At 43.2% G+C, this 24,764-nt stretch overlaps 1 protein-coding gene across 1 annotated transcript in view; it reads right to left on the bottom strand.

Moving 5' to 3' along the window:
* Window positions 1-24,764, bottom strand: part of slc4a5b (solute carrier family 4 member 5b) — a 40,975-nt gene that overhangs the window by 3,894 nt on the left and 12,317 nt on the right. The window contains exons 7-23 of the mRNA XM_075456500.1: window positions 24,126-24,181; window positions 20,177-20,334; window positions 20,020-20,107; window positions 19,784-19,938; window positions 17,974-18,099; window positions 12,298-12,472; window positions 12,081-12,214; window positions 11,818-11,998; window positions 10,750-10,840; window positions 10,042-10,100; window positions 8,109-8,300; window positions 6,864-6,977; window positions 5,912-6,025; window positions 5,066-5,227; window positions 1,418-1,596; window positions 707-779; window positions 558-626 (exon numbers count right to left, since the gene is read on the bottom strand). Of these exons, the coding sequence (XP_075312615.1) occupies window positions 558-626; window positions 707-779; window positions 1,418-1,596; window positions 5,066-5,227; window positions 5,912-6,025; window positions 6,864-6,977; window positions 8,109-8,300; window positions 10,042-10,100; window positions 10,750-10,840; window positions 11,818-11,998; window positions 12,081-12,214; window positions 12,298-12,472; window positions 17,974-18,099; window positions 19,784-19,938; window positions 20,020-20,107; window positions 20,177-20,334; window positions 24,126-24,181 (2,126 nt within the window). The remainder of the gene's footprint in view (window positions 1-557; window positions 627-706; window positions 780-1,417; window positions 1,597-5,065; window positions 5,228-5,911; window positions 6,026-6,863; window positions 6,978-8,108; window positions 8,301-10,041; window positions 10,101-10,749; window positions 10,841-11,817; window positions 11,999-12,080; window positions 12,215-12,297; window positions 12,473-17,973; window positions 18,100-19,783; window positions 19,939-20,019; window positions 20,108-20,176; window positions 20,335-24,125; window positions 24,182-24,764) is intronic.

Below are 24,764 nucleotides of genomic sequence, written 5' to 3'. Positions count from 1 at the left end.
TGTAGAGTTTCAGTTATTCAGGAGGTGGTAGCCTTAAGTGCTCGAACAGAAGGAAACTGGGCTTCTTTTCTGGTTTTTGAAGATATTCCAGCTGCTATCTGAAAGGTTTCTTCAGTTCTGACTGACTGCTGGGGACAATCGGGCTCACTTTGTGGTTTAAAGCTCAGCTGGTGGCCACAAAACTCTGGTGTCTCTGAGATAGGCTCAAAGTTTTCTCTGATGTCAAAAGCTAAAGAAACGTGACTGAGCGTTAAATTGTGTAAAAGTGAATCCCTTAAAGCAGGGATAGAAGTGTTCTATGCACTTACCTGATGCTTCACTTCCTATTTGACTTGTTTTAAACATTATTTGTTAGGTTGACCATTAATTGTTTGGATTTTAGTCATTTTTAAAACCCAAAAGCCTTCATTTGGAGGTTTGAAATGCTTCAACTGAAATAATCCTATGATACATTTCAGTTCCACCCTGCATTTTATGCCCCGTACAAGCTGGATTTAAAGCCTTGACCCAAAAAGTTTGACTTGTTTTACAACAATGTATTTAAACCTTGAGTTTACCTGGATGCCGCTCAGCGAGGCCACTCCCATGTAGAGGAAGACTCCATAGAGCACCGGCATCGGGATGTACTGAATGAGTCAGAACAGCAGAGTGTTAAAGGAGGCTCAAAGGAAAACTGATGGAAAGGAAAAAGCATCACGACACTGACCTGAAGGACCGGAGCCAGGAAGACCGAGAGTCCAGTCAGAACAAACACCAGAATGCCCGTCAGCCTCTGCTCTCTAACAGCATTAAAAACATCATTAATAACATAATTAAAACATTATTAATATCATTAATAACATTATTATAACATAATTAAAACATTATTGATAACGTCATAACATCATTAATATCATTATTAACATCATTATTAATATAATTAATAATATCATTAATAACACTGTTATAAAATCGTTATAACATGATTATAACATCATTAATAACATCATTATTAATAAAATGATTAATAACATCATTATTAATAACATAATTAATAAAATCATAACGTCATTATAAAATCGTTATAACGTAATTAATAACACCATTAAAAACATCATTATTAACATCATTATAACATTATTAATAAGATTGTTATAAAATCATTATAACATCTTTATAACAGATTATAACATCATTAATAACATATTAATAACGTCATCAATAACACTTTTATAAAATCGTTATAACATCATTATAACACCATTATTAACACAACATTTTTCAGTTATTTAAAGAACCACAAACACTTTGTTTCAGGACAATTTGAACAAACTCGCTACATTTATCTGCAGGAATCTGTTGTTTCTCTTGTTAATAACCGTAAAGACTAAAAACTCGGAGAGAAGATAAATTTCTTTCGGGGTCGGGAGACGCTCACCGGACTCCCAGGAACTGCGGCTGCTCTCCGGGCGCGCTGCTCTCGCTCTCCATCTTCAGAGAGTCGATGTGTGCGATGGAGATGACGGTGGCGGCCACGTACCAAGGCAGACCCATGAAGGAGCACACGGCCATCAGCACGCCCACCCAGAAGAGGTCCAGGTGGTAGCCGCAGCCTTTCTGCAGGGGGACGCAGTGACATGGTGAACAAAACATCTGGCCGCAGCCTTTCTGCAGGGGGACGCAGTGACATGGTGAACAAAACATCTGGCCGCAGCCTTTCTGCAGGGGGACGCAGTGACATGGTGAACAAAACATCTGGCCGCAGCCTTTCTGCAGGGGGACGCAGTGACATGGTGAACAAAACATCTGGCCGCAGCCTTTCTGCAGGGGGACGCAGTGACATGGTGAACAAAACATCTGGCCGCAGCCTTTCTGCAGGGGGACGCAGTGACATGGTGAACAAAACATCTGGCCGCAGCCTTTCTGCAGGGGGACGCAGTGACATGGTGAACAAAACATCTGGGCGCAGCCTTTCTGCAGTGGGACGCAGTGACATGGTGAACAAAACATCTGGCCGCAGCCTTTCTGCAGGGGGACGCAGTGACATGGTGAACAAAACATCTGGCCGCAGCCTTTCTGCAGGGGGACGCAGTGACATGGTGAACAAAACATCTGGCCGCAGCCTTTCTGCAGGGGGACGCAGTGACATGGTGAACAAAACATCTGGCCGCAGCCTTTCTGCAGGGGGACGCAGTGACATGGTGAACAAAACATCTGGCCGCAGCCTTTCTGCAGGGGGACGCAGTGACATGGTGAACAAAACATCTGGCCGCAGCCTTTCTGCAGGGGGACGCAGTGACATGGTGAACAAAACATCTGGCCGCAGCCTTTCTGCAGGGGGACGCAGTGACATGGTGAACAAAACATCTGGCCGCAGCCTTTCTGCAGGGGGACGCAGTGACATGGTGAACAAAACATCTGGCCGCAGCCTTTCTGCAGGGGGACGCAGTGACATGGTGAACAAAACATCTGGCCGCAGCCTTTCTGCAGGGGGACGCAGTGACATGGTGAACAAAACATCTGGCCGCAGCCTTTCTGCAGGGGGACGCAGTGACATGGTGAACAAAACATCTGGGCGCAGCCTTTCTGCAGGGGGACGCAGTGACATGGTGAACAAAACATCTGGGCGCAGCCTTTCTGCAGGGGGACGCAGTGACATGGTGAACAAAACATCTGGCCGCAGCCTTTCTGCAGTGGGACGCAGTGACATGGTGAACAAAACATCTGGCCGCAGCCTTTCTGCAGGGGGACGCAGTGACATGGTGAACAAAACATCTGGCCGCAGCCTTTCTGCAGGGGGACGCAGTGACATGGTGAACACAACATCTGGGCGCAGCCTTTCTGCAGTGGGACGCAGTGACATGGTGAACAAAACATCTGGCCGCAGCCTTTCTGCAGGGGGACGCAGTGACATGGTGAACAAAACATCTGGCCGCAGCCTTTCTGCAGGGGGACGCAGTGACATGGTGAACAAAACATCTGGCCGCAGCCTTTCTGCAGGGGGACGCAGTGACATGGTGAACAAAACATCTGGCCGCAGCCTTTCTGCAGGGGGACGCAGTGACATGGTGAACACAACATCTGGGCGCAGCCTTTCTGCAGTGGGACGCAGTGACATGGTGAACAAAACATCTGGCCGCAGCCTTTCTGCAGGGGGACGCAGTGACATGGTGAACAAAACATCTGGCCGCAGCCTTTCTGCAGGGGGACGCAGTGACATGGTGAACAAAACATCTGGGCGCAGCCTTTCTGCAGGGGGACGCAGTGACATGGTGAACAAAACATCTGGCCGCAGCCTTTCTGCAGGGGGACGCAGTGACATGGTGAACAAAACATCTGGCCGCAGCCTTTCTGCAGGGGGACGCAGTGACATGGTGAACAAAACATCTGGCCGCAGCCTTTCTGCAGGGGGACGCAGTGACATGGTGAACAAAACATCTGGCCGCAGCCTTTCTGCAGGGGGACGCAGTGACATGGTGAACACAACATCTGGGCGCAGCCTTTCTGCAGTGGGACGCAGTGACATGGTGAACACAACATCTGGCCGCAGCCTTTCTGCAGGGGGACGCAGTGACATGGTGAACAAAACATCTGGCCGCAGCCTTTCTGCAGGGGGACGCAGTGACATGGTGAACAAAACATCTGGGCGCAGCCTTTCTGCAGGGGGACGCAGTGACATGGTGAACAAAACATCTGGCCGCAGCCTTTCTGCAGGGGGACGCAGTGACATGGTGAACAAAACATCTGGCCGCAGCCTTTCTGCAGGGGGACGCAGTGACATGGTGAACAAAACATCTGGCCGCAGCCTTTCTGCAGGGGGACGCAGTGACATGGTGAACAAAACATCTGGCCGCAGCCTTTCTGCAGGGGGACGCAGTGACATGGTGAACAAAACATCTGGCCGCAGCCTTTCTGCAGGGGGACGCAGTGACATGGTGAACAAAACATCTGGCCGCAGCCTTTCTGCAGGGGGACGCAGTGACATGGTGAACAAAACATCTGGGCGCAGCCTTTCTGCAGGGGGACGCAGTGACATGGTGAACAAAACATCTGGGCACAGCCTTTCTGCAGTGGGACGCAGTGACATGGTGAACAAAACATCTGGCCGCAGCCTTTCTGCAGGGGGACGCAGTGACATGGTGAAAAAAACATCTGGCCGCAGCCTTTCTGCAGTGGGACGCAGTGACATGGTGAACAAAACATCTGGCCGCAGCCTTTCTGCAGGGGGACGCAGTGACATGGTGAACAAAACATCTGGCCGCAGCCTTTCTGCAGGGGGACGCAGTGACATGGTGAACAAAACATCTGGGCACAGCCTTTCTGCAGGGGGACGCAGTGACATGGTGAACAAAACATCTGGCCGCAGCCTTTCTGCAGGGGGACGCAGTGACATGGTGAACAAAACATCTGGCCGCAGCCTTTCTGCAGGGGGACGCAGTGACATGGTGAACAAAACATCTGGGCGCAGCCTTTCTGCAGGGGGACGCAGTGACATGGTGAACAAAACATCTGGGCGCAGCCTTTCTGCAGGGGGACGCAGTGACATGGTGAACAAAACATCTGGCCGCAGCCTTTTTTCAGGGGGACGCAGTGACATGGTGAACAAAACATCTGGCCGCAGCCTTTCTGCAGGGGGACGCAGTGACATGGTGAACAAAACATCTGGCCGCAGCCTTTCTGCAGGGGGACGCAGTGACATGGTGAACAAAACATCTGGCCGCAGCCTTTCTGCAGGGGGACGCAGTGACATGGTGAACAAAACATCTGGGCGCAGCCTTTCTGCAGTGGGACGCAGTGACATGGTGAACAAAACATCTGGCCGCAGCCTTTTTTCAGGGGGACGCAGTGACATGGTGAACAAAACATCTGGCCGCAGCCTTTCTGCAGGGGGACGCAGTGACATGGTGAACAAAACATCTGGCCGCAGCCTTTCGGCAGGGGGACGCAGTGAAATGGTGAACAAAACATCTGGCCGCAGTCTTTCTGCAGTGGGACGCAGTGACATGGTGAACAAAACATCTGGGTACAACGTTTCTGTTTGATACATCCAACCCAAAGTGAGCTGGATCTCCTCTGTGACTCTGACCTTTAGCTTGTTCTCTTTCCGGTTGACGATGACGGCGCTGATCTGCTGGTCCATGAAGATGAGGATGGTGACGAGCAGAGCTGGGACGGAGCTGGCCACGTGCCACCACCAGGGGTTCTTACCGAAGGGCAGCACCAGCCAGCCCCGGTCCGGGCGGGTGGGCTGCGGCACACAAACATCAGTGAACGATAAATACTCAGCAAAGGGTCCCAGGGGGCCACTGAACTGCACAGCCAGCACGTCAGCATGCACAGCTGGGTATGAAGTTAAGTTTAAGTTCTGTGTTAAAGGGAGAATTTATCAGCCTTTATCAAGTCAAATTTAGACATTTAATTTGTTTTGGGTCGACTTTGGACATACCAGTTAAATATAACCCTGTTAAATTATTATTATTATAATCATAAATGTTACCGAGTTGTTATTATTATTATTGTTATAAATGTTACCAAGTTAACATTTTCTGATGTGAAGTAAATGTTGGTTTGTGAGATTCTACATGTTACACAAAGTCCCCAGTTCTATGGAACACTGGTTGTTATTGTAAATGGATGAAACTCCACCTGTGGCGCTCTGAGCAGCGTTATATCATGATCCAGTTCCTCCATAAACATCAGATAAAGTCAGATAAAGGAGGAAATATTTTCTTTTCTTCTTAAACTAAATGTGACAGAGATGCTGTTCTTAATGGCTGAGCTGTGAGGTTTAACAGATGTTTAACAGATGTTTAACGGCTCCACTAAAGAGGAAGAACTTTAAAACTGTAAAGACATTTAACACACAGGAAACAACACATGATTCTTCACACATCCTGTAATCTGACACATGCTTTAGTGAGAAATCAAATACCTTGAACTCTGTTGGAACGATTAGTTTGGGCGTGTCTAACCCCATCAACATGTCCAGACCCACAAAGGACATGATTGACATGAAGATGGAAAAATCACTGATGAGCTTCCTCATCTACAGCCAGCAACACGCCAACACACACAGAGGACATGATGGATGGAAGAGAAACAGGAAACATGACAGCAGGAGGAGAGAGAAACAGACAGAGGTGCAGACAAGAGGACACCCGGACAGAAAAAGAGAGAAAAGACTGAGTGAAAGAATCATTATCACTCATAAATCCACATAAATGATCAGACAGCTGATTAGAAATGAAGATAAATCCACATAAACGATCAGACAGCTGATTAGAAATGAAGATAAATCCACATAAATGATCACACAGCTGATTAGAAATGAAGATAAATCCACATAAACAATCAAACAGCTTATTAGAAATGAAGATAAATCCACATAAACATCAAACAGCTGATTAGAAATGAAGATAAATCCACATAAACGATCAGACAGCTGATTAGAAATGAAGATAAATCCACATAAACGATCACACAGCTATTAGAAATGAAGATAAATCCACATAAACGATCAGACAGCTGATTAGAAATGAAGATAAATCCACATAAACATCAAACAGCTGATTAGAAATGAAGATAAATCCACATAAACATCAAACAGCTGATTAGAAATGAAGATAAATCCACATAAACGATCAGACAGCTGATTAGAAATGAAGATAAATCCACATAAACAATGAAACTGATTGGAAATGCATAAAAACCACCCGACAGAGAGGAAAGAGATCTAAAAATAATCATTATCACTCATAAATGCACACTAACAATCAAACAGCTGATTAGAAATTAAGATGAATAAAAATAATAAATATTATTTTATAATAATAAAAACATCTAACATGAACACAGGGCTCTGAGAAAGGCGAGGATCAGGGAACCTTGAGCTCTGTGGGAACATGCAGCTTGGGCGTGTGCAGCTCCAGCAGGAGGTCCAGCCCGCAGAACACCAGGATGGAGATGATGATGGCAAAGTCACTGATCAGGCAGCGGATCTGGTGGGGTATCAGGCGAGGTATCAGAGGGGGTATCAGGGGGGGTATCAGGGGAGGTATCAGGGGGGGTATCAGGGGAGGGATCAGGGGGGGTATCAGGCGAGGTATCAGGGGGGGTATCAGGGGGGGGATCAGGGGAGGGATCAGGGGAGGTATCAGGCGAGGTATCAGGGGGGGTATCAGGGGAGGTATCAGGCGAGGTATCAGGGGGGGTATCAGGGGAGGTATCAGGGGAACAGGGGGAGAAGGAATGCTGGGGAAAATGAGGAGGTGTGGGGCAGATAAACAGCAGGCGGGGGCAGTTTCCTCTGGTTTAAATGGAAAAGGCTGGCGGTGTTCCACAGGTTTCAGGAATGTTTGCAGGTATGTACTGCAGCTGCTGAAATATGGGTTGTTTTTTACCCGATTACTGTGAATTTAAATAAATTTGTAAATGTAAATGTACTTTATTTCTACAGCAGCCAATCCTTATGATGCACCAAAGTGCTTTACAGCAGGTAATAAATAAAGAGAAGAAGAAGTAAAAACAAATAAAAACAAGTGTCCCCAAACACAATGCATTCAGTTCTGTCATCATTTAAATGAAGAAAAGTTTGGGCCAACCATTGCTTAATATCAGCAATAATTGATTGATTTATTTTTTTATTTTTTTTATTTATGTGTTTATTTAGTAATTTATTATTATTATTAGTTAGTAGAAGTATTTTTTTTTACTGGAATTGGTATTATTATTGTTGTTATTGGTACAATCATTGTAAATATTTAGAAAAATGTTGAGCTACTTGACTAATTTGAATTTCCCTCATTGGGGGATGAATAAAGTATTTTTCTATTCTATTCTGTTCTATTCTATTCTATACAATTAAACAAAGAACTTTGTGCACTGTTACTATTTGGCTTCAATGGTAGATAAATGTGTAGATCATCTGCATAATAGTGGACAGAAAGGTGAATTTAAGGGTAGCAATAGAATATTCTGTCACATGTGACGGACACTGCCAGCCTTTTCCTTTAAACATGGCAACACAAACATGATGAAACAATGAATATGTTCACAAACTGCAGGAATCCAGCATCGCACATGCAAAGCTTTTGAGTCTCCATGCACAGCAACGACCGGCGGCGTCTCACCTTTGTCGGGAAGTAGCGGCTGAACTTGAACTTCTTCAGAGAAACGGTCATGGAGTAGGTGCCGAAGAAGAGGATGAAGGACATGAGGGCCAGGTCGGGAACGTACTTACAGGAGTTCCCCAGCAGCGCGCCGCCGTATTTCACGCACTCCTTCTTACTCAGCTGACTCCAGTCCAGGTCTGTCAAGTTATACTGCAAAGACGGGGCAGAAGCAGAGAAGAAGAAGGGGACGGGAGAGGCGTGGAGGTGGACGGGGGAGTGCAGACAGAGCAGACACAAGAGAGAGAAAAGACAACCGATAACAGTAGAAAAAGGAATGCAGTCAAAGAAACGGAAGCTGGTGTCCTCAAACTGACCGTGAGAACAAAACCCTCCCACTCAAACATCCTCCTACTGCCGAAGAACAGAAAATCTGCTCCTTTTGTGGCGCCGCCGCTGGAGAAACTAAACTAACTAAAGTTATCTAAGTGAAAACACAGAACTGTCACCAGAGGGTGGAGCTCAGCTCGGAGTTCTGAGGAAAAAGACAACAATCGCTGCGATGGACATCCACAAGAGGACCATTGGGAGAGCTCTAGGGCTGTGTTCGAAACCGCCTACTTCTCCCACTACTCATACTACTCCTACTAACTTTAACTTTTTTTAAGTTCCCGGATGCATACTATATTCTCCTAAATGTTGGGTATACATCATGAGGTTACTACTCATACTCAAACTACCCAAGATGCAACGTAACGTGACGTCGCCGATCGTCATTTCCTGTCAAAACGGCAGTTTCAAGCTAGCTACAACGAGGGTAGGTTCACTTCCTGTTTTCAAAACAAAAGCACCAATTGTATGGTAATGGCTTTCCCTATGATAAAAGGCAACGGGTATTTTATTTTGTGAAAATAACCGGAAGTGCGTTGCTCACTGCGGCTAGCTTTAGTAGCGCCGAATTCATGGGAACAAAATTGTAAACAGCCGGTATTTTGTCAGGTTTTCAACACGTTGGGGATCTAAACGACTACTTTCTCACCTGAAAATGTTTCAAATGTTGCTAAAGTTTACAGAGTTTAGAGCTTAAGGGAAATCAGCTTCAGGCCGGCTGATTTCGGCTCGGTAGTATGTAGTATATAATATGTAGTATGGTAGTATGCAAGTATGTAGTATGTAGTATGCGGTTTCTAACACAGCCTAGGTTCTTTTTACTAAATCATACTGTTAGTGGTGATCGACCATCTCTTATTTCAGGTGATCCAATGGCTGCAATGGGGCTCCTGTCTTTATGATAAGTTGTTTTTAGCAACATCGACAGCAACATGTTCTTCATCACTCAGTGGGGTCACATGGCACTGAAAGGATCGTATTATTGGCTAAATTACAATCAGACTGAGTTATTAAGTGCATGTAGACACCTTAATCTGACTAAGAATCGGATCGGATTAAGACCCTGAGATAACTGGGTTGAAAGTCAAAATAAACGTGCTTGTAGACGCTGAAGCACGTGGTGAATTGGACTTTGCACTCTGAGTTTGGTGGTGAAGAGGTCAACAGGAAGTGGCTCTATTAGCAACAGCTGGAATGGGTACAGCGCCACCTATCATACCGGGGTATGACACGCTTTGTGACTCTGATCCCATTCATTCACCGCCAGATATCCAAGGACAATTACCCTTAATAACTCAGTCCGATTGTAATTTAGCCAATAATCCGATCCTTTCGGGGCCAAGTGACTCCACTGAGTAACTCAAAGTCTAAACCTTAAATTAGCCAAAATCTCTGCCGGAATAACTACCGAAACACCATCAGAGTTTAGAGAATCACTGTGAGGAAAAGGTGGATTTGTTGGCCCATGTTTCTGTTGCTCAAACCTTTAATAATGTAGCCTGAATAATCCTCAGAGATGGAAACAACAAGGATGCATGAAACTTTTCTGTTGTTTGTCACTTACCAGCAGAGTCATGTTATCATCTGCGAGCGGAGCTGAAACATTCAAACCCAGAGCAGATGCTGAGGAGGGGAAACACAAGTCGTTTAGTTGACTTTCTGAATGCTACAATCCGTCTGGATTTCATCACTTTACACGAGTACTCACTTTATCAGATGCCATCCGCAATGAGGCAGAAACACAGAAGATACACAGAAATCATCACAGAGTAAAGATGTTTTCCTCTGATTACAAATACCTCAAAGAATCTATGTGGATGTTACAGCCACAACTTTTCATTCTTTAATAAAAATAATCATAACTTAGAAGTGATCTATTAGTCAAATTAAGCATCCAAAGATGCTACAATTAGAAGAGAAGCCCGATATCTGTCCTCTCTGTGTCTCTGAGCCAAGAAACTCCAACTTGGACTGGAAGCGTGTTCAGAAACAGCAAGCATTGTCCCTTAGCGGGGCAATTCAAACACACAGTGTGTCGATGCTCTAAATTTGATCAGTCTTTCTGTGCTAATGGACACAAAGTTAACTGCGATGGGGAATAGAGATAAACTGAGAACTGAGTCTAAACTTGATCACATTCAGCAGTCCACAGTCTGGTGGATGGACACATCTGTGAAGCTGTACCCCCGAGTTAAAGTCATTTTTAAAGCATCTTTACTATGAAACAGAAAAAACATTCTTCAGAATAATGACCTAAAGCCTGAAGACTCACCCTGGTCTGGAGCGATGCATTCACACTTGTAGGACGTGATGTAATCAGGCTTGAAGCCTCGGTTGATTGGGTAATACTTAAAGCATCCCACCTGCGGCAAGCAAAACGGCGCAGATTCAGTTCATGTGTAGATACCAGGGCTGGGCAACGATTAAAATGTTTAATCTAATTAATCACATGATTTCCCTGATTAATCACAGTTGTACGCAGAATCCCAAAATGAATCCAAAAGTAGTGTATAGCTTTTAGCATTTAGCTTTATTTTAAATGTGCTGCCATATGAATGAAAGTGCCATAACATTTGTTGTGCAAACACACTTTTAACATCAGCATCTTTCTGTAGTTTTTATGTAGAAGCCTCGCTCCACTGTCTGTTTCCTTGAATGACTTGCTGCTATCAGTTGTGTGTTTTGCCTTTAAGTGATATTTTAGACTGGAACTACTACGCTGAGAAGACAATTCAACTTGGCAGAGTTTACAGATGACTTTGGTTCTGTCGACTCCGCCGTCTGGAAGAACTTTAACATGAAAATGGCCGAGTAAAAGTTCCGTACCCTTCTCCATGTTTGGTGGATCCGCCGATTACTTTCTTTTCCTGTTCCACAGCAGCAGACTTTTACAAAATAAAAGCCTGTGAGCAACATACTTTTACAGAATAAAAGCCTGTGAGCAACAGATTTTTACAAAATAAAAGCCTGTGAGCAGCAGACTTTTACAGAATAAAAGCCTGTGATCAACAGACTTTTACAAAGTAAAAGCCAAAATAAAAACCTGTATCGGCCAGCCCTGTGCTGCATGTTGTTCCCCCTCTCTCTGCCCCCTGCTTCCTGTCTCTCTGAACTTTCCTATCCATTAAAGGCACAAAATTCCCCAAAAATAATAACAAAATAATAGTAAAAAAAAATAAAATAAAATAAAAAACATGCGTTAATGCGCAATAATATTTATCGGCGTGAAACAAAAAGACGAGTTAACGTGATAATAAAGAGAATGCGATAATAACGGGTTAAGTCTCCCAGCCCTAGTAGATACCACAGATACCTACAGCTATCTCAGCATGTTACCCACCATCTTCTTGATGGCATCGGAGATGAATATGAAGGAGATGAGGCTGGAGAAGCCCTCCTCGGTGAAGCGGGTCATGTATTTGATGATGTAGCTGGCGTCCGAGACAACCAGCAGAAAACACTGCAGACATGAGTGAATGCCGATCCACAAACGGAGCTCCATGTAGTCTATTTCATTGCTCCTGTGAGGGCAGCCAAAGCAGAGGTGAGCCCACAGGTATCACCATGGCGTGGGGACACTTCTTTGGCCCGTGCACGTCTTACCTGCAGAACTCATAAAGCAGTTTCTCAAAGATGAGAATCGGTCCAGTTGAACTGAGGATGATGAGAGGTTGTCCACCAAACACACAGAAGACGGTTCCTGCCAAAGCGGTACCGAGGAAACTCTCCATCACCCCCTGGGAGACAAAGACGGGACAGTCAGACAAACACACCTGAGTCCCGGCAGTGGCCTTCGTCAGGTTGCTGCCCTTATGAGGACCTGGTAGTTGTCAGTAGCATCTCCCAGCAGGCCTCCAAAGGTGATGGCGTTGGTGATGCAGCCCAGGTAGATGAACAGCACCGCAGAGATCGACTGGATATGGAAGCCATCGTAGATGTCACTACAATAAAATGGGATCTTCCTTTTGATGTCCAGCCATAAGCCACCACCAAACCTGTAAAAAAAACGGATACAGAACAAAGTTAGACTGGACCAGGTGACAGCGAGGGCTAGTGTGATGCTCCTGTTGGTGCTCAGGTTGGTGTTTAAATGCATGAGCTCGCTCCACAGCTGGTTGGTTTCACCCAGCATATTCCTGCTGGATTTAACTCTTGGGCTGTGTTCGAAACCGCATACTTCTCCTACTACTCCTGATACTTTTTTTAGTTCCCGGATGCATACTAGATTCTCCTAAATGTTGGGTATGCATCATGAGGTTACTACTCATACTCAAACTACCCAAGATGCAACGTAACGTGATGTCGCCGATCGTCATTTCCTGTCAAAATGGCAGTTTCAAGCTAGCTACAACGAGGGTAGGTTCACTTCCTGTTTTCAAAACAAAAGCACCAATTGTATGGTAATGGCTTTCCCTATGATAAAAGGCAACGGGTATTTTATTTTGTGAAAATAACAGGAAGTGCGTTGCTCACTGCAGCTAGCTTTAGTAGCGCCGAATTCGTGGGAACAAAATTGTAAACAGCCGGTATTTTGTCAGGTTTTCAACACGTTGGGGATCTAAACGACTACTTTCTCACCTGAAAATGTTTCAAATGTTGCTAAAGTTTACAGAGTTTAGAGCTTAAGGGAAATCAGCTTCAGGCCGGCTGATTTCGGCTCGGGCAGGAGCGAAATGCATTGTGGGTAAACGCTCTGCATACTGTCTGATCGATTAGTATGTAGTATGCACTATGCAGTATGTATTATGTAGTATGCAGTATGTAGTATGCAGTATGTAGTATGTAGTATGCACTATGTAGTATGCAGTATGTAGTATGCAGTATGCACTATGTAGTATGCAGTATGTAGTATGTAGTATGCAGTATGCAGTATGTAGTATGCACTATGCAGTATGCAGTATGTAGTATGCAGTATGTAGTATGCAGAATGCAGTATGTAGTATGTAGTATGCAGTATGTAGTATGTAGTATGTAGTATGCAGAATGCAGTATGTAGTATGTAGTATGCAGTATGTAGTATGCAGAATGCAGTATGTAGTATGTAGTATGTAGTATGCAGTATGCACTATGCAGTATGTAGTATGCAGTATGTAGTATGCAGTATGTACTATGCAGTATGTAGTATGTAGTATGCAGTATGTAGTATGCAGTATGCACTATGCAGTATATAGTATGCAGTATGTAGTATGTAGTATGCAGTATGCAGTATGTAGTATGTAGTATGTAGTATGCAGAATGCAGTATGTAGTATGTCGTATGCAGTATGTAGTATGCAGTATGTAGTATGTAGTATGTAGTATGCAGTATGTAGTATGCAGTATGCACTATGCAGTATGTAGTATGCAGTATGTAGTATGCAGTATGTGGTATGCAGTATGCACTATGCAGTATGTAGTATGCAGTATGCAGTATATAGTATGCAGTATGTAGTATGTAGTATGCAGTATGTAGTATGCAGTATGTAGTATGCAGTATGCACTATGCAGTATGTAGTATGCAGTATGTAGTATGCAGTATGCACTATGCAGTATGTAGTATGCAGTATGTAGTATGCAGTATGCACTATGCAGTATGCAGTATATAGTATGCAGTATGCACTATGCACTATGCAGTATGTAGTATGTAGTATGCAGTATGTAGTATGTAGTATGTAGTATGCAGTATGCAGTATGTAGTATGTAACTGACCACTTAGTGTGTTAGACCTTTATTTTGAAACGACGTAGGACGCACACATCCGCAGTGGAGGGTGCCAACATGGCGGCCTCCTAGAAAGAAATATTGGCGTTTTCTTCATGCGGTTGAGCACAACGCACACAGGGATCAGCGCGCACACACTTTGTGGTGTTGAAATTCCATGATGGACTACTGATGACAGCTTATAGTATGGACTGTTTATTGTATCGTATGGACTGCTCATCGTACGGACTGCTTATCGTATGGATTTGTATGGACTGCTAGTTTTGCACCCTTGGAAAGTGGAGCGAGGTATGCTTTGTTTTCATGCTTTTATTGATGTTGTAAAATGCTGAATGTAGATAGCGTTATGATGAAGGTGTAACTGTGACAATTTGTGACTTTTTATCGGACTATTGCGTGTAACTTGTTGGATGCCTTAGGTGAATGTGATGAATTATGTTTTGTATACGGACATAAGATTTTAGGATAGTTATTGTGTGTTTTTGAGAACCATATTGTTTGTGTGTATTAAATTTTAGTTTCACGGTGCTGAAGGAGCTACAATAAAGAAACAGAATGCACCCGTTTCGAGACTCCAACCACGTTTCATTCCGAGGGCTGCTACATAGTATGTAGTATGCAGTATGTAGTATGCAGTATGTAGTGTGCAGTATGTAGCATGTAGTATGTAGTGTGCAGTATGTAGTATGCAGTATGCAGTATGTAGTATGCAGTATGCAGTATGTAGTATGTAGTATGCAGTATGTAGTATGCAGTATGTAGTATGTAGTATGCAGTATGTAGTATGCAGTATGCAGTATGTAGTATGCAGTATGCAGTATGTAGTATGTAGTATGCAGTATGTAGTATGCAGTATGAAGTATGCTGTATGCAGTATGTAGTATGCAGTATGCAGTATGTAGTATGCAGTATGTAGTATGCAGTATGTAGTATGCAGTATGTAGTATGCAGTATGCAGTATGCAGTATGTAGTATGCAGTATGTAGTATGCAGTATGAAGTATGCAGTATGTAGTATGTAGTATGCAGTATGTAGTATGCAGTATGTAGTATGCAGTATGCAGTATGCAGTATGCAGTATGAAGTATGCAGTATGTAGTATGTAGTATGCAGTATGTAGTATGCAGTATGCAGTATGCAGTATGAAGTATGCAGTATGCAGTATGTAGTATGTAGTATGCAGTATGTAGTATGCAGTATGCAGTATGCAGTATGTAGTATGCAGTATGCAGTATGTAGTATGCAGTATGTAGTATGCAGTATGTAGTATGTTGTATGTAGTATGCAGTTTGCAGTATGTAGTATGCAGTATGTAGTATGTAGTATGCAGTATGTAGCATGCAGTATGTAGCATGCAGTATGTAGTATGCAGTATGTAGTATGCAGTATGTAGTATGCAGTTTGCAGTATGCAGTATGCAGTATGCAGTATGCAGTATGTAGTATGCAGTATGCAGTATGAAGTATGCAGTATGCAGTATTTGGTATGCAGTATGCAGTATGTAGTATGTAGTATGCAGTATGTAGTATGTTGTATGTAGTATGCAGTTTGCAGTATGTAGTATGTAGTATGTAGCATGTTGTATGTAGTATGCAGTTTGCAGTATGTAGTATGTAGTATGTAGTATGCAGTTTGCAGTATGCAGTATGCAGTATGTAGTATGCAGTATGCAGTATGCAGTATGTAGTATGCAGTATGTAGTATGCAGTATGCAGTATGCAGTATGTAGTATGCAGTATGCAGTATGCAGTATGTAGTAGGCAGTATGTAGTATGCAGTATGCAGTATGTAGTATGTAGTATGCAGTTTGCAGTATGCAGTATGCAGTATGTAGTATGCAGTATGCAGTATGCAGTATGTAGTATGCAGTATGTAGTATGTAGTATGCAGTATGCAGTATGTAGTATGTAGTATGCAGTATGTAGTATGCAGTATGCAGTATGTAGTATGCAGTATGCAGTATGTAGTATGCAGTATGTAGTATGTAGTATGTTGTATGCAGTATGCAGTATGCAGTATGTAGTATGTAGTATGCAGTATGCAGTATGTAGTATGCAGTATGCAGTATGTAGTATGCAGTATGTAGTATGTAGTATGTAGTATGCAGTATGTAGTATGTAGTATGCAGTATGTAGCATGCAGTATGTAGTATGCAGTATGTAGTATGCAGTATGTAGTATGCAGTTTGCAGTATGCAGTATGCAGTATGCAGTATGCAGTATGTAGTATGCAGTATGAAGTATGCAGTATGCAGTATTTGGTATGCAGTATGCAGTATGTAGTATGTAGTATGCAGTATGTAGTATGTTGTATGTAGTATGCAGTTTGCAGTATGTAGTATGTAGTATGTAGCATGTTGTATGTAGTATGCAGTTTGCAGTATGTAGTATGTAGTATGTAGTATGTAGTATGCAGTTTGCAGTATGCAGTATGCAGTATGTAGTATGCAGTATGCAGTATGCAGTATGCAGTATGTAGTATGCAGTATGTAGTATGCAGTATGTAGTATGCAGTATGCAGTATGCAGTATGTAGTAGGCAGTATGTAGTATGCAGTATGCAGTATGCAGTATGCAGTATGCAGTATGTAGTATGCAGTATGTAGTATGTAGTATGCAGTATGCAGTATGTAGTATGTAGTATGCAGTATGCAGTATGCAGTATGCAGTATGTAGTATGTAGTATGTAGTATGCAGTTTGCAGTATGCAGTATGCAGTATGTAGTATGCAGTATGCAGTATGCAGTATGCAGTATGTAGTATGCAGTATGTAGTATGCAGTATGTAGTATGCAGTATGCAGTATGCAGTATGTAGTAGGCAGTATGTAGTATGCAGTATGTAGTATGTAGTATGCAGTATGCAGTATGCAGTATGCAGTATGTAGTATGCAGTATGTAGTATGTAGTATGTAGTATGCAGTATGCAGTATGTAGTATGTAGTATGCAGTATGTAGTATGCAGTATGCAGTATGTAGTATGCAGTATGCAGTATGTAGTATGCAGTATGTAGTATGTAGTATGTTGTATGCAGTATGCAGTATGCAGTATGTAGTATGTAGTATGCAGTATGTAGTATGCAGTATGCAGTATGCAGTATGTAGTATGCAGTATGCAGTATGCAGTATGTAGTATGCAGTATGCAGTATGTAGTAGGCGGTTTCGTACACAGCCTTGGTGTAGCGCCATCGCAGCTCTACATTCCTGTTAGGGTTGTTTCCTTTTTGTTAGCTCACCACTGAGCTGACCGGTTTCCCTGCTTTATTATCTTGTAATAAACACATAATTCGCTTGGTTCAGATCTTTTGATTATTGCTATTGGAAGAGCAGTCGCCTGCCAATCAGGGGGTCAGCGGTTCGACTCCCGGCTTCTTTGTGCCACATGTTGAAGTGTCCTTGGGCAAGAGACTGAACCCCACGTTGCCTAGCGACGCCTCCAGCTGTGTGTGGATGTGCTGAAGGATTGGAACAAAGCACCCTAACCCTGTATGAGTGAGTGAATGTGGTGTGAAAGCACTGTGAGTGGTCAGATAAGCACTAAATAAGAACAATCCAGCTTCTTTTCCTTTGTTTCATTGGACTCTGTGCTCGCTCACTTTACTTCCTGTTTTACAACAGATTTAACTTTCTGCATCTCATTAAGTCTCCCTTAATGTCCTGTCAATGAATCCTGTAATGGATGCCGGTCCTTAGCTGTGCCTTTTGAAGATTTAGGTTAAATCTGACTGATTGTGGATCTCCTGGGGCCTCCACAGAACTACGTTGTGACACTTCCTCAGTCCTATCCCAGTTTGTCCTCACCTCCCAGTGAATTGAAGCTCTTCTCCCAGCTCGTGGGGAGCAGGAAGCTCTTCATCTTCCCCTCCAGCGGCTCCACCGGCCGAGCCATTCATCTGACCCAGCTCATTCAGGTTCAGCACCGACTTCCTGGGATGAAGAAAGTAGGGACAGTTGGATTTCATTCAACTCAACAAACACAATTCATATTCAGAAAAGCCACAACGTTAACCACATGATGTGGATGGTGTTGATTTTGGTATTTATAGAGGTGTGCACCCAACCCAGGCAGCCGGCTCATCCATGACCCAAAAGAACCAAAAAGAAGTAAAAGATAACTTAAGACCTCCCAAAAAGGCCCAGTGTCCAGTTTTGGGACCTCCTCGGTGTGCTCACAGAGCTAACCGGCGCTACTTCCTGTTTTAGTTGTTTCAACATGAAAGCACGTATTTCAAAATAAATTTTTAAAAAACTCCTGCATTTACAGGCAAGTTGAATTGTCTTCTCAGCGTAGTAGTTCCAGTCTAAAATATCACTTAAAGGCAAAACACACAACTGATAGCAGCAAGTCATTCAAGGAAACAGACAGTGGAGCGAGGCTTCTACATAAAAACTACAGAAAGATGCTGATGTTAAAAGTGTGTTTGCACAACAAATGTTATGGCACTTTCATTCATATGGCAGCACATTTAAAATAAAGCTAAATGCTAAAAGCTATGCACTACTTTTGGATTCATTTTTGGATTCTGCGTACAAATGTGATTAATCGTGATTAATCAGGGAAATCATGCGATTAATTAGATTAAACATTTTAATCGCTACCCAGCCGTAATTGTAATGTAATGACTTTATTTTAAAAAGTTCACTATAAAATGTTGTAAAAACCAGTAAATGGTCTGTTATTCTAACAGACTCTTGTGTTAGAATAAGGTGGATCTGACCAGCCAATCGGTGCCGTTCATCTCAATATGAAAACTAATCGTAAACCAGCACGAAGACTTAACCTTGTAGCACCCACAGTTGCAGATATGCAACAAGCTTTTGATTTATTTACATTATATTTTTATTTACATTACATTATTTGATTTTTTAAATTGACATACATTATTTACATTCATGTGTAATATTTTTACATTACATTTTATGTGCCGACAGTTGTCCCAGCATCATTTTCTTGGCTCAGTGAGTTACACTCTGCTCTGCGGTGCTCTGTTCTGGTTCCTTCTGCTCTCGTTTGGTGTGCTCTGCTTTGTCCACCTTTCACAGCGCTAATGGGAGCTCAGCTCTCCAAATTGTATTATTATCATTATTTTTTTTAGTAGCTTCATGTGCACATTTTTATTTACATTACATTTTTATTTACATTATATTTTTATTTACATGACATTTTTGCATTTTATATGTGCTTCACTTTTTCACAACAAAGATCTGTGAAATCTGTTTGATTTGTTGTTGAATGGAAAGTTTATGATGGCTGCGTTCTGCACTTTGTATTAAGAATGTTCAATAAAGGTTTATTATATACATTTTATTGTGGTAGCAGCAGTTACTGGTGAACTTTCACTTTACCTTTTTTATCAAACGATCTGCAGAGAATGACTTGGTTTTGTAAACAAAATTAATCAGGAAAGCCCAGAGCTGCAAATATGCAACATTGCCTAAAATGATCAAAAATTGCCCAATTCCAAAAATTCCAAAAATATTGGTTTATTCCCACCCAAAAAGATGCAAGAAGAGCCAAAATGATTTTTCTCAACGATTATTCATATGCTTGGGTGCTACAAGGTTAAAGAACTCTAAATACAAAAAAACGCAGGAAAACGTGTTTACGTGCCTCATTTCTGCTGATGGAACCTTTTTGGGAGGTTCGATGCGTATCTTCGGGTCCCATTCACCCGGAGGAAGGACGATCACCTCATCCAGGAACTCATCGACGCCTGCAATCAGGTCCTCACGCTCCCTCGCTTTGTAGGCGACATCACTGAACAGCTGAGAGGGGAGAGACAATAAGAGCTATGAAAGGTGATGTGCGTACCGGGGGTGGTGGTCAGGGGGAGGTCGGTCTCTTACTTCATCCACCATGAGCGTTGCTATGGCTCTGCCAATCTCATTGTAGGACTTGGTTTTTCCTTGAGGTCCCAGCAGGATGAACAGAAACCTGCAACAGGGGGACATTAAGGAGGCTGACCAAAGAGCCAGTGGAGCCTGAGGCTGAGAGGAAGCCTACCTGGTGGGCACGGGGACCTCGGTGAGGCCTCCCAGAGTCGTGGCCTGAGCCAAACGTACAAAGGAGACGAACGGTTTATCCAGGAAATCCACCTCGCCGATCAGGACGTTGGAGGCTTCGGCATCTCGAGGAATCTTCTTCATGAACTTGTTCTTCATCTGGCCGAGGAGGGAGAGAAGGTTAGTTTCACATCAGAGGATCCTTCCTGGCTGATGTATCGGCTGCTCACAGATCAGGTCACTTTGGTTGAGCTGGTAGAGCAACCACAAAGACTCCGAGCAGGAACTATTATTATGATGCAGCACATTATTATTGAGCGGGTGGTCCAAAACTCCCCAAATTAAGAGAAAAATGGGAAAAATAATCAAACAATCTGGCACAGAGTACATCATAAGTCTGAACTTTCTCCACAATTATCGGATTATTTGCTGTAAAAGGAACCACTTCAGCCAACATAACATTTAGTCTTCTGACTATGACTGAGCACAGTGGCATTCATCCGGTTTTATTTCCAGTTTTATTCAGACGGACAGCAGCAGAGCTGTCAGGGAAGGAGATTAGCATTATGTGCAACAATAAGACCCCGACGTGTCTCCCACCAGATGAATAAACCCAGAGCTCTACGTAAACCATCCACCTGCAGGAATGTCACGTTCATTTTCCCCATGTTTTTCGTTTTATGTTTTATCATGTGTTAGTTTTTAAGTCCATGGCTGTGTTCGAAACTGCCTACTTCTCCCACTACTCCTACAAACTTTAACTTTTTTTAAGTTCCCGGATGCATACTAGATTCTCCGAAATGTTGGGTATGCATCATGAGGTTACTACTCATACTCAAACTACCCAAGATGCAACATAACGTGACGTCGCCGATCGTCATTTCCTGTCAAAACGGCAGTTTCAAGCTAGCTACGAGGGTAGGTTCACTTCCTGTTTTCAAAACAAAAGCACCAATTGTATGGTAATGACTTTCCCTATGATAAAAGGCAACGGCTATTTTATTTTGTGAAAATAACAGGAAGTGCGTTGCTCACTGCGGCTAGCTTTAGTAGCGCCGAATTCGTGGGAACAAAATTGTAAACAGCCGGTATTTTGTCAGGTTTTCAACACGTTGGGGATCTAAACGACTACTTTCTCGCCTGAAAATGTTTCAAATGTTGCTAAAGTTTACAGAGTTTAGAGCTTAAGGGAAATCAGCTTCAGGCCGGCTGATTTCGGCTCGGGCAGGAGCGCATTGTGGGTAAACGCTCTGCATACTATCTGATCGATTAGCATGTAGTAGGCGGTTTCGAACACAGCCCATGTTTAGTTAGGTTTTGCCATGTTTTTCCCCTCGGTCCCCATGTTCTGCTCATTAGTTTCACTCACCTCACCTGTATTCTTTGTCCCCAGCTGCACCCATTCACCAATCACTCCCAGTTCAGTATTTAGTTTCCAGGTTTTCCCATTAGTTTGGTGAAATCCTTTCCCCAATTTCACCATTCCTTTCTCGCTAAGCTAAGCTAAGCTAAGCTAAGCTAAGCTAAGTGCATTCAGGTCATGTTAAGTCTTTTGTTTCTTGTCACAGTCTTTTTCATGTTTTGTCCCACAGCTTAGTTTTCATCATCCGGCTCAGCCGCGCTTTGTTTTGACTTTTTGTTTTTTGTGAATAAACCAAGTCTGCTTTTAGACCTCTGGAGTCCGCATCCGTGTCCTGCCCCCCCCCCAACTTTGACAAGAAAAAGTAATGATCCTCCCTGAAACTGTCCACATTCTGAGCTCATTTGCTGATTAGTGTCCTGAATCTTCCCTGCTTCTTCAGACTGAATAAAGCAAAAAACTCTGGTTTAATGTTCATTAAATCCAAAGTTTGCTTTGATGTGACTAAATGTTTTGTGTTGGAACAAAGTAAGGAGGCAGTTTGGGACATTAAATATGAAACAGCTGCATCTTTACTGTTGGAGCGATGCAGCTTTTTCATGATGATCGCTTTGCATTCAGTCTGTTTCTGATCCACGAACCTTTGCTGCGGGATGGTGATGAAGAAATGGCTTAAACAGCCTCTTTTTTTATCATTTTTATGGAGCCTGCTTTGTTTTTTTTCATAGAATTGTGTTATTCTAATCTTACTTTAGAGCTTTTAATCGATCCATAAGGCACACCAGTAACTGGTTTAATACTTCCTGTGATTGTTAATGAACTAAGCTCATTTTAGTGCAATGTGAATGCTTATTTTTAATCTTTAAGAGCATTAACTTATTTAAATCTGATCAAATATGTGTTTTCCTGGCGTTTTAACAAAGCCATTCATCAGGAAAGGTGCGTTTCTCTCTTTTATACACTGCGACATGTTCTGAAATGTTGAAGAATGACCAGAGTCACCCGTTCAGAGGGAAAAGTTTAGTTTGTCTTCCAGTGTAACTCAGCATTAAAAACATGGCCGCCGACTCTTTGTTTACTGGAGGAAATTACACAACGGCGTGCTGCAGCTCCTTTGGTCTTCCTCCTCCTCCTCACCACGTGTTAGCGGGGTGGTCGCTGCTTAAATTAAAATCTCCTCATAATCTGTTAATGCTGCTTTCAGAGTCATTTCCCAGCTGGTCCTCGTTCACTCTCTCCTAACTTCTCGGTCTTAAGCACCGATAAACATTTAGTTTCACTCAGACCCAAAGATCTCTGCAGCTGCTCCTGCACGTTTGTTAATGTCTAACATCTTTATCCTGCAGGAAGGCTGTTGTATGTTAAGATGTCACACACTTTCGTTCAAAGTGCAACTTGAAGGGTTAGGGGTTAGGGTTATCCTAAGCCTTAAATTGTTCCAAAGGCAATACAGATAAACACATCACACAAAGTAAAAGAATGTTCGCATTCAAATTGGCAACTTGAAACCCATATGGACAAACCCACCTGGGACCCTTATCTGCAGCCCAAATTTAAACCTTATGGGCCCCACATGGACATGCTGGCTGGGAAGGAGCCGTCTCACTCTGCAGTTAGTGCAGAACTCTGACCCGTCCTCTAAAGGAGGAATCACTAAACCCCTACTGTGTTCCTAAAGCTCTTCATTGGCTGCCAGTTTCCTCTAGAAACGATTTTAAAATGTTGGTTTTAACTCTCAGAGCATTGCATGGTCAGGCTCCACACTACATCAGAGATCTGATCCAGTCTTACACCCCAGCTCGGGATCTGAGGTCTGTGGATCAGAACCTACTGATGGGGCCAGACCAGAGGAGACCAATCCTTCCAGGCTTTGGAACCATCTGTCAACGCCTTCAAAAGGCAACTTAAGACCTATTTATTGGTTCAGGTTTTTGCTTGATTGCCTTGGGCTGCTATGAGTGTCACTGAGTTGCCTTTTAAACTTCCTAACTGTGTGTTTCTGTTGTAACTGTAAAGTGCTTTGTAACATTGGTCTGTCAAAGGCGCTGTACAAATAAAACTTACTTACTTACTATTAACATTAACATTATGGATTCAGTTTCAAAGCAAAACACTAAAGAATCACAACATTTGAAACTATTTGATCACAGCCACAAAGGCTTGAAGGTGTTTTTGGGATTTAAGGAATCACCGGGTTAAGTGATGCAAACCAGAGTTAGTCGTGGAGTTCCACAAGGTTCTATGCTTGGCCCCCAATACATCTGCTTTATGTGGGATTAGGCAGTGATATGGTTCTCAGAATGGGCACACAGAAGAGGAAATGATCTGAAACAACCTGAACCTCAATCATTTCACAGCACAGAACCCTGAAGCTTCACTTCCACAAAGATCATCACGGCCCAAAGTGTTCTGACCCACTGAGTCCATCAGATTGTCCTACGCTCGTTTTGGAGTGTAGAACAGCGGCCGCAGGGCAACTGGGACGTTACTCAGTTGGAAAACAGAAAGTTGCTCAAACCTTGATGACACTTTGGGGTCTTTAAAGGGTCGTAAAACAGAATAAAAACATCCACAGATGAACAGGATTTACCTGGACTGAGCTGGGCGTGTCTGAAATATCGTTCATGCTTCGGCTCTGAGCAGGATCTGTAAGTGAAGCACACACAGTGAAGCGCAAACACACAACATGTGGGTTCACACGAGAGAAGAAGGAGCAAAATTTAAGAGATTTCAAGGCTTGAGGTGTGTTTCAGTTCAGTTAGCTGAGAGAAATTAAACGGTCTGCAGAGCGTCAGGTGAAGACTTTGCTGTGGCCAGATGTTTCTGTGAGGGATTATATCCTGATGGTGCTGCCATCAGACAGAACGTGGACCAGAACAAACCACACAGAGCCCCAGAAAGTCCTCTGATTACCCAGGTGGGCTCACAGAAATCAGCAAAGGTACACACAGTAGGGCACAAAATCTCTTAAGTGAACACACATTAGAGTCCCGGCGAGTGTATCTGCTGAAGTACACGCACACGCACACAGAAAGCAATCTCAAGCGTTGAAATCATGCAGTAGCTGGGAGTTAGCCGTGAAGCTAAGAGAGTTAAAGATCTGCTGAGTGTGAGCGGAAACCATTAAGATCCGATTATTCTGTCTCAGACAGCAAAGCTTGCTTCTGTGTGATAACCGCTCAGCTCCTCATCCTCAGAAATCCCCCGTTTGTTGTTGGAAAACAACAGA

This window comes from Odontesthes bonariensis, chromosome 22 (genome assembly GCF_027942865.1).
Source record: "Odontesthes bonariensis isolate fOdoBon6 chromosome 22, fOdoBon6.hap1, whole genome shotgun sequence".
Lineage (NCBI taxonomy): Eukaryota > Metazoa > Chordata > Actinopteri > Atheriniformes > Atherinopsidae > Odontesthes > Odontesthes bonariensis.
Note: the sequence above shows the minus strand (reverse complement) of the source record. Positions and strands in the feature narration are given on the sequence as shown.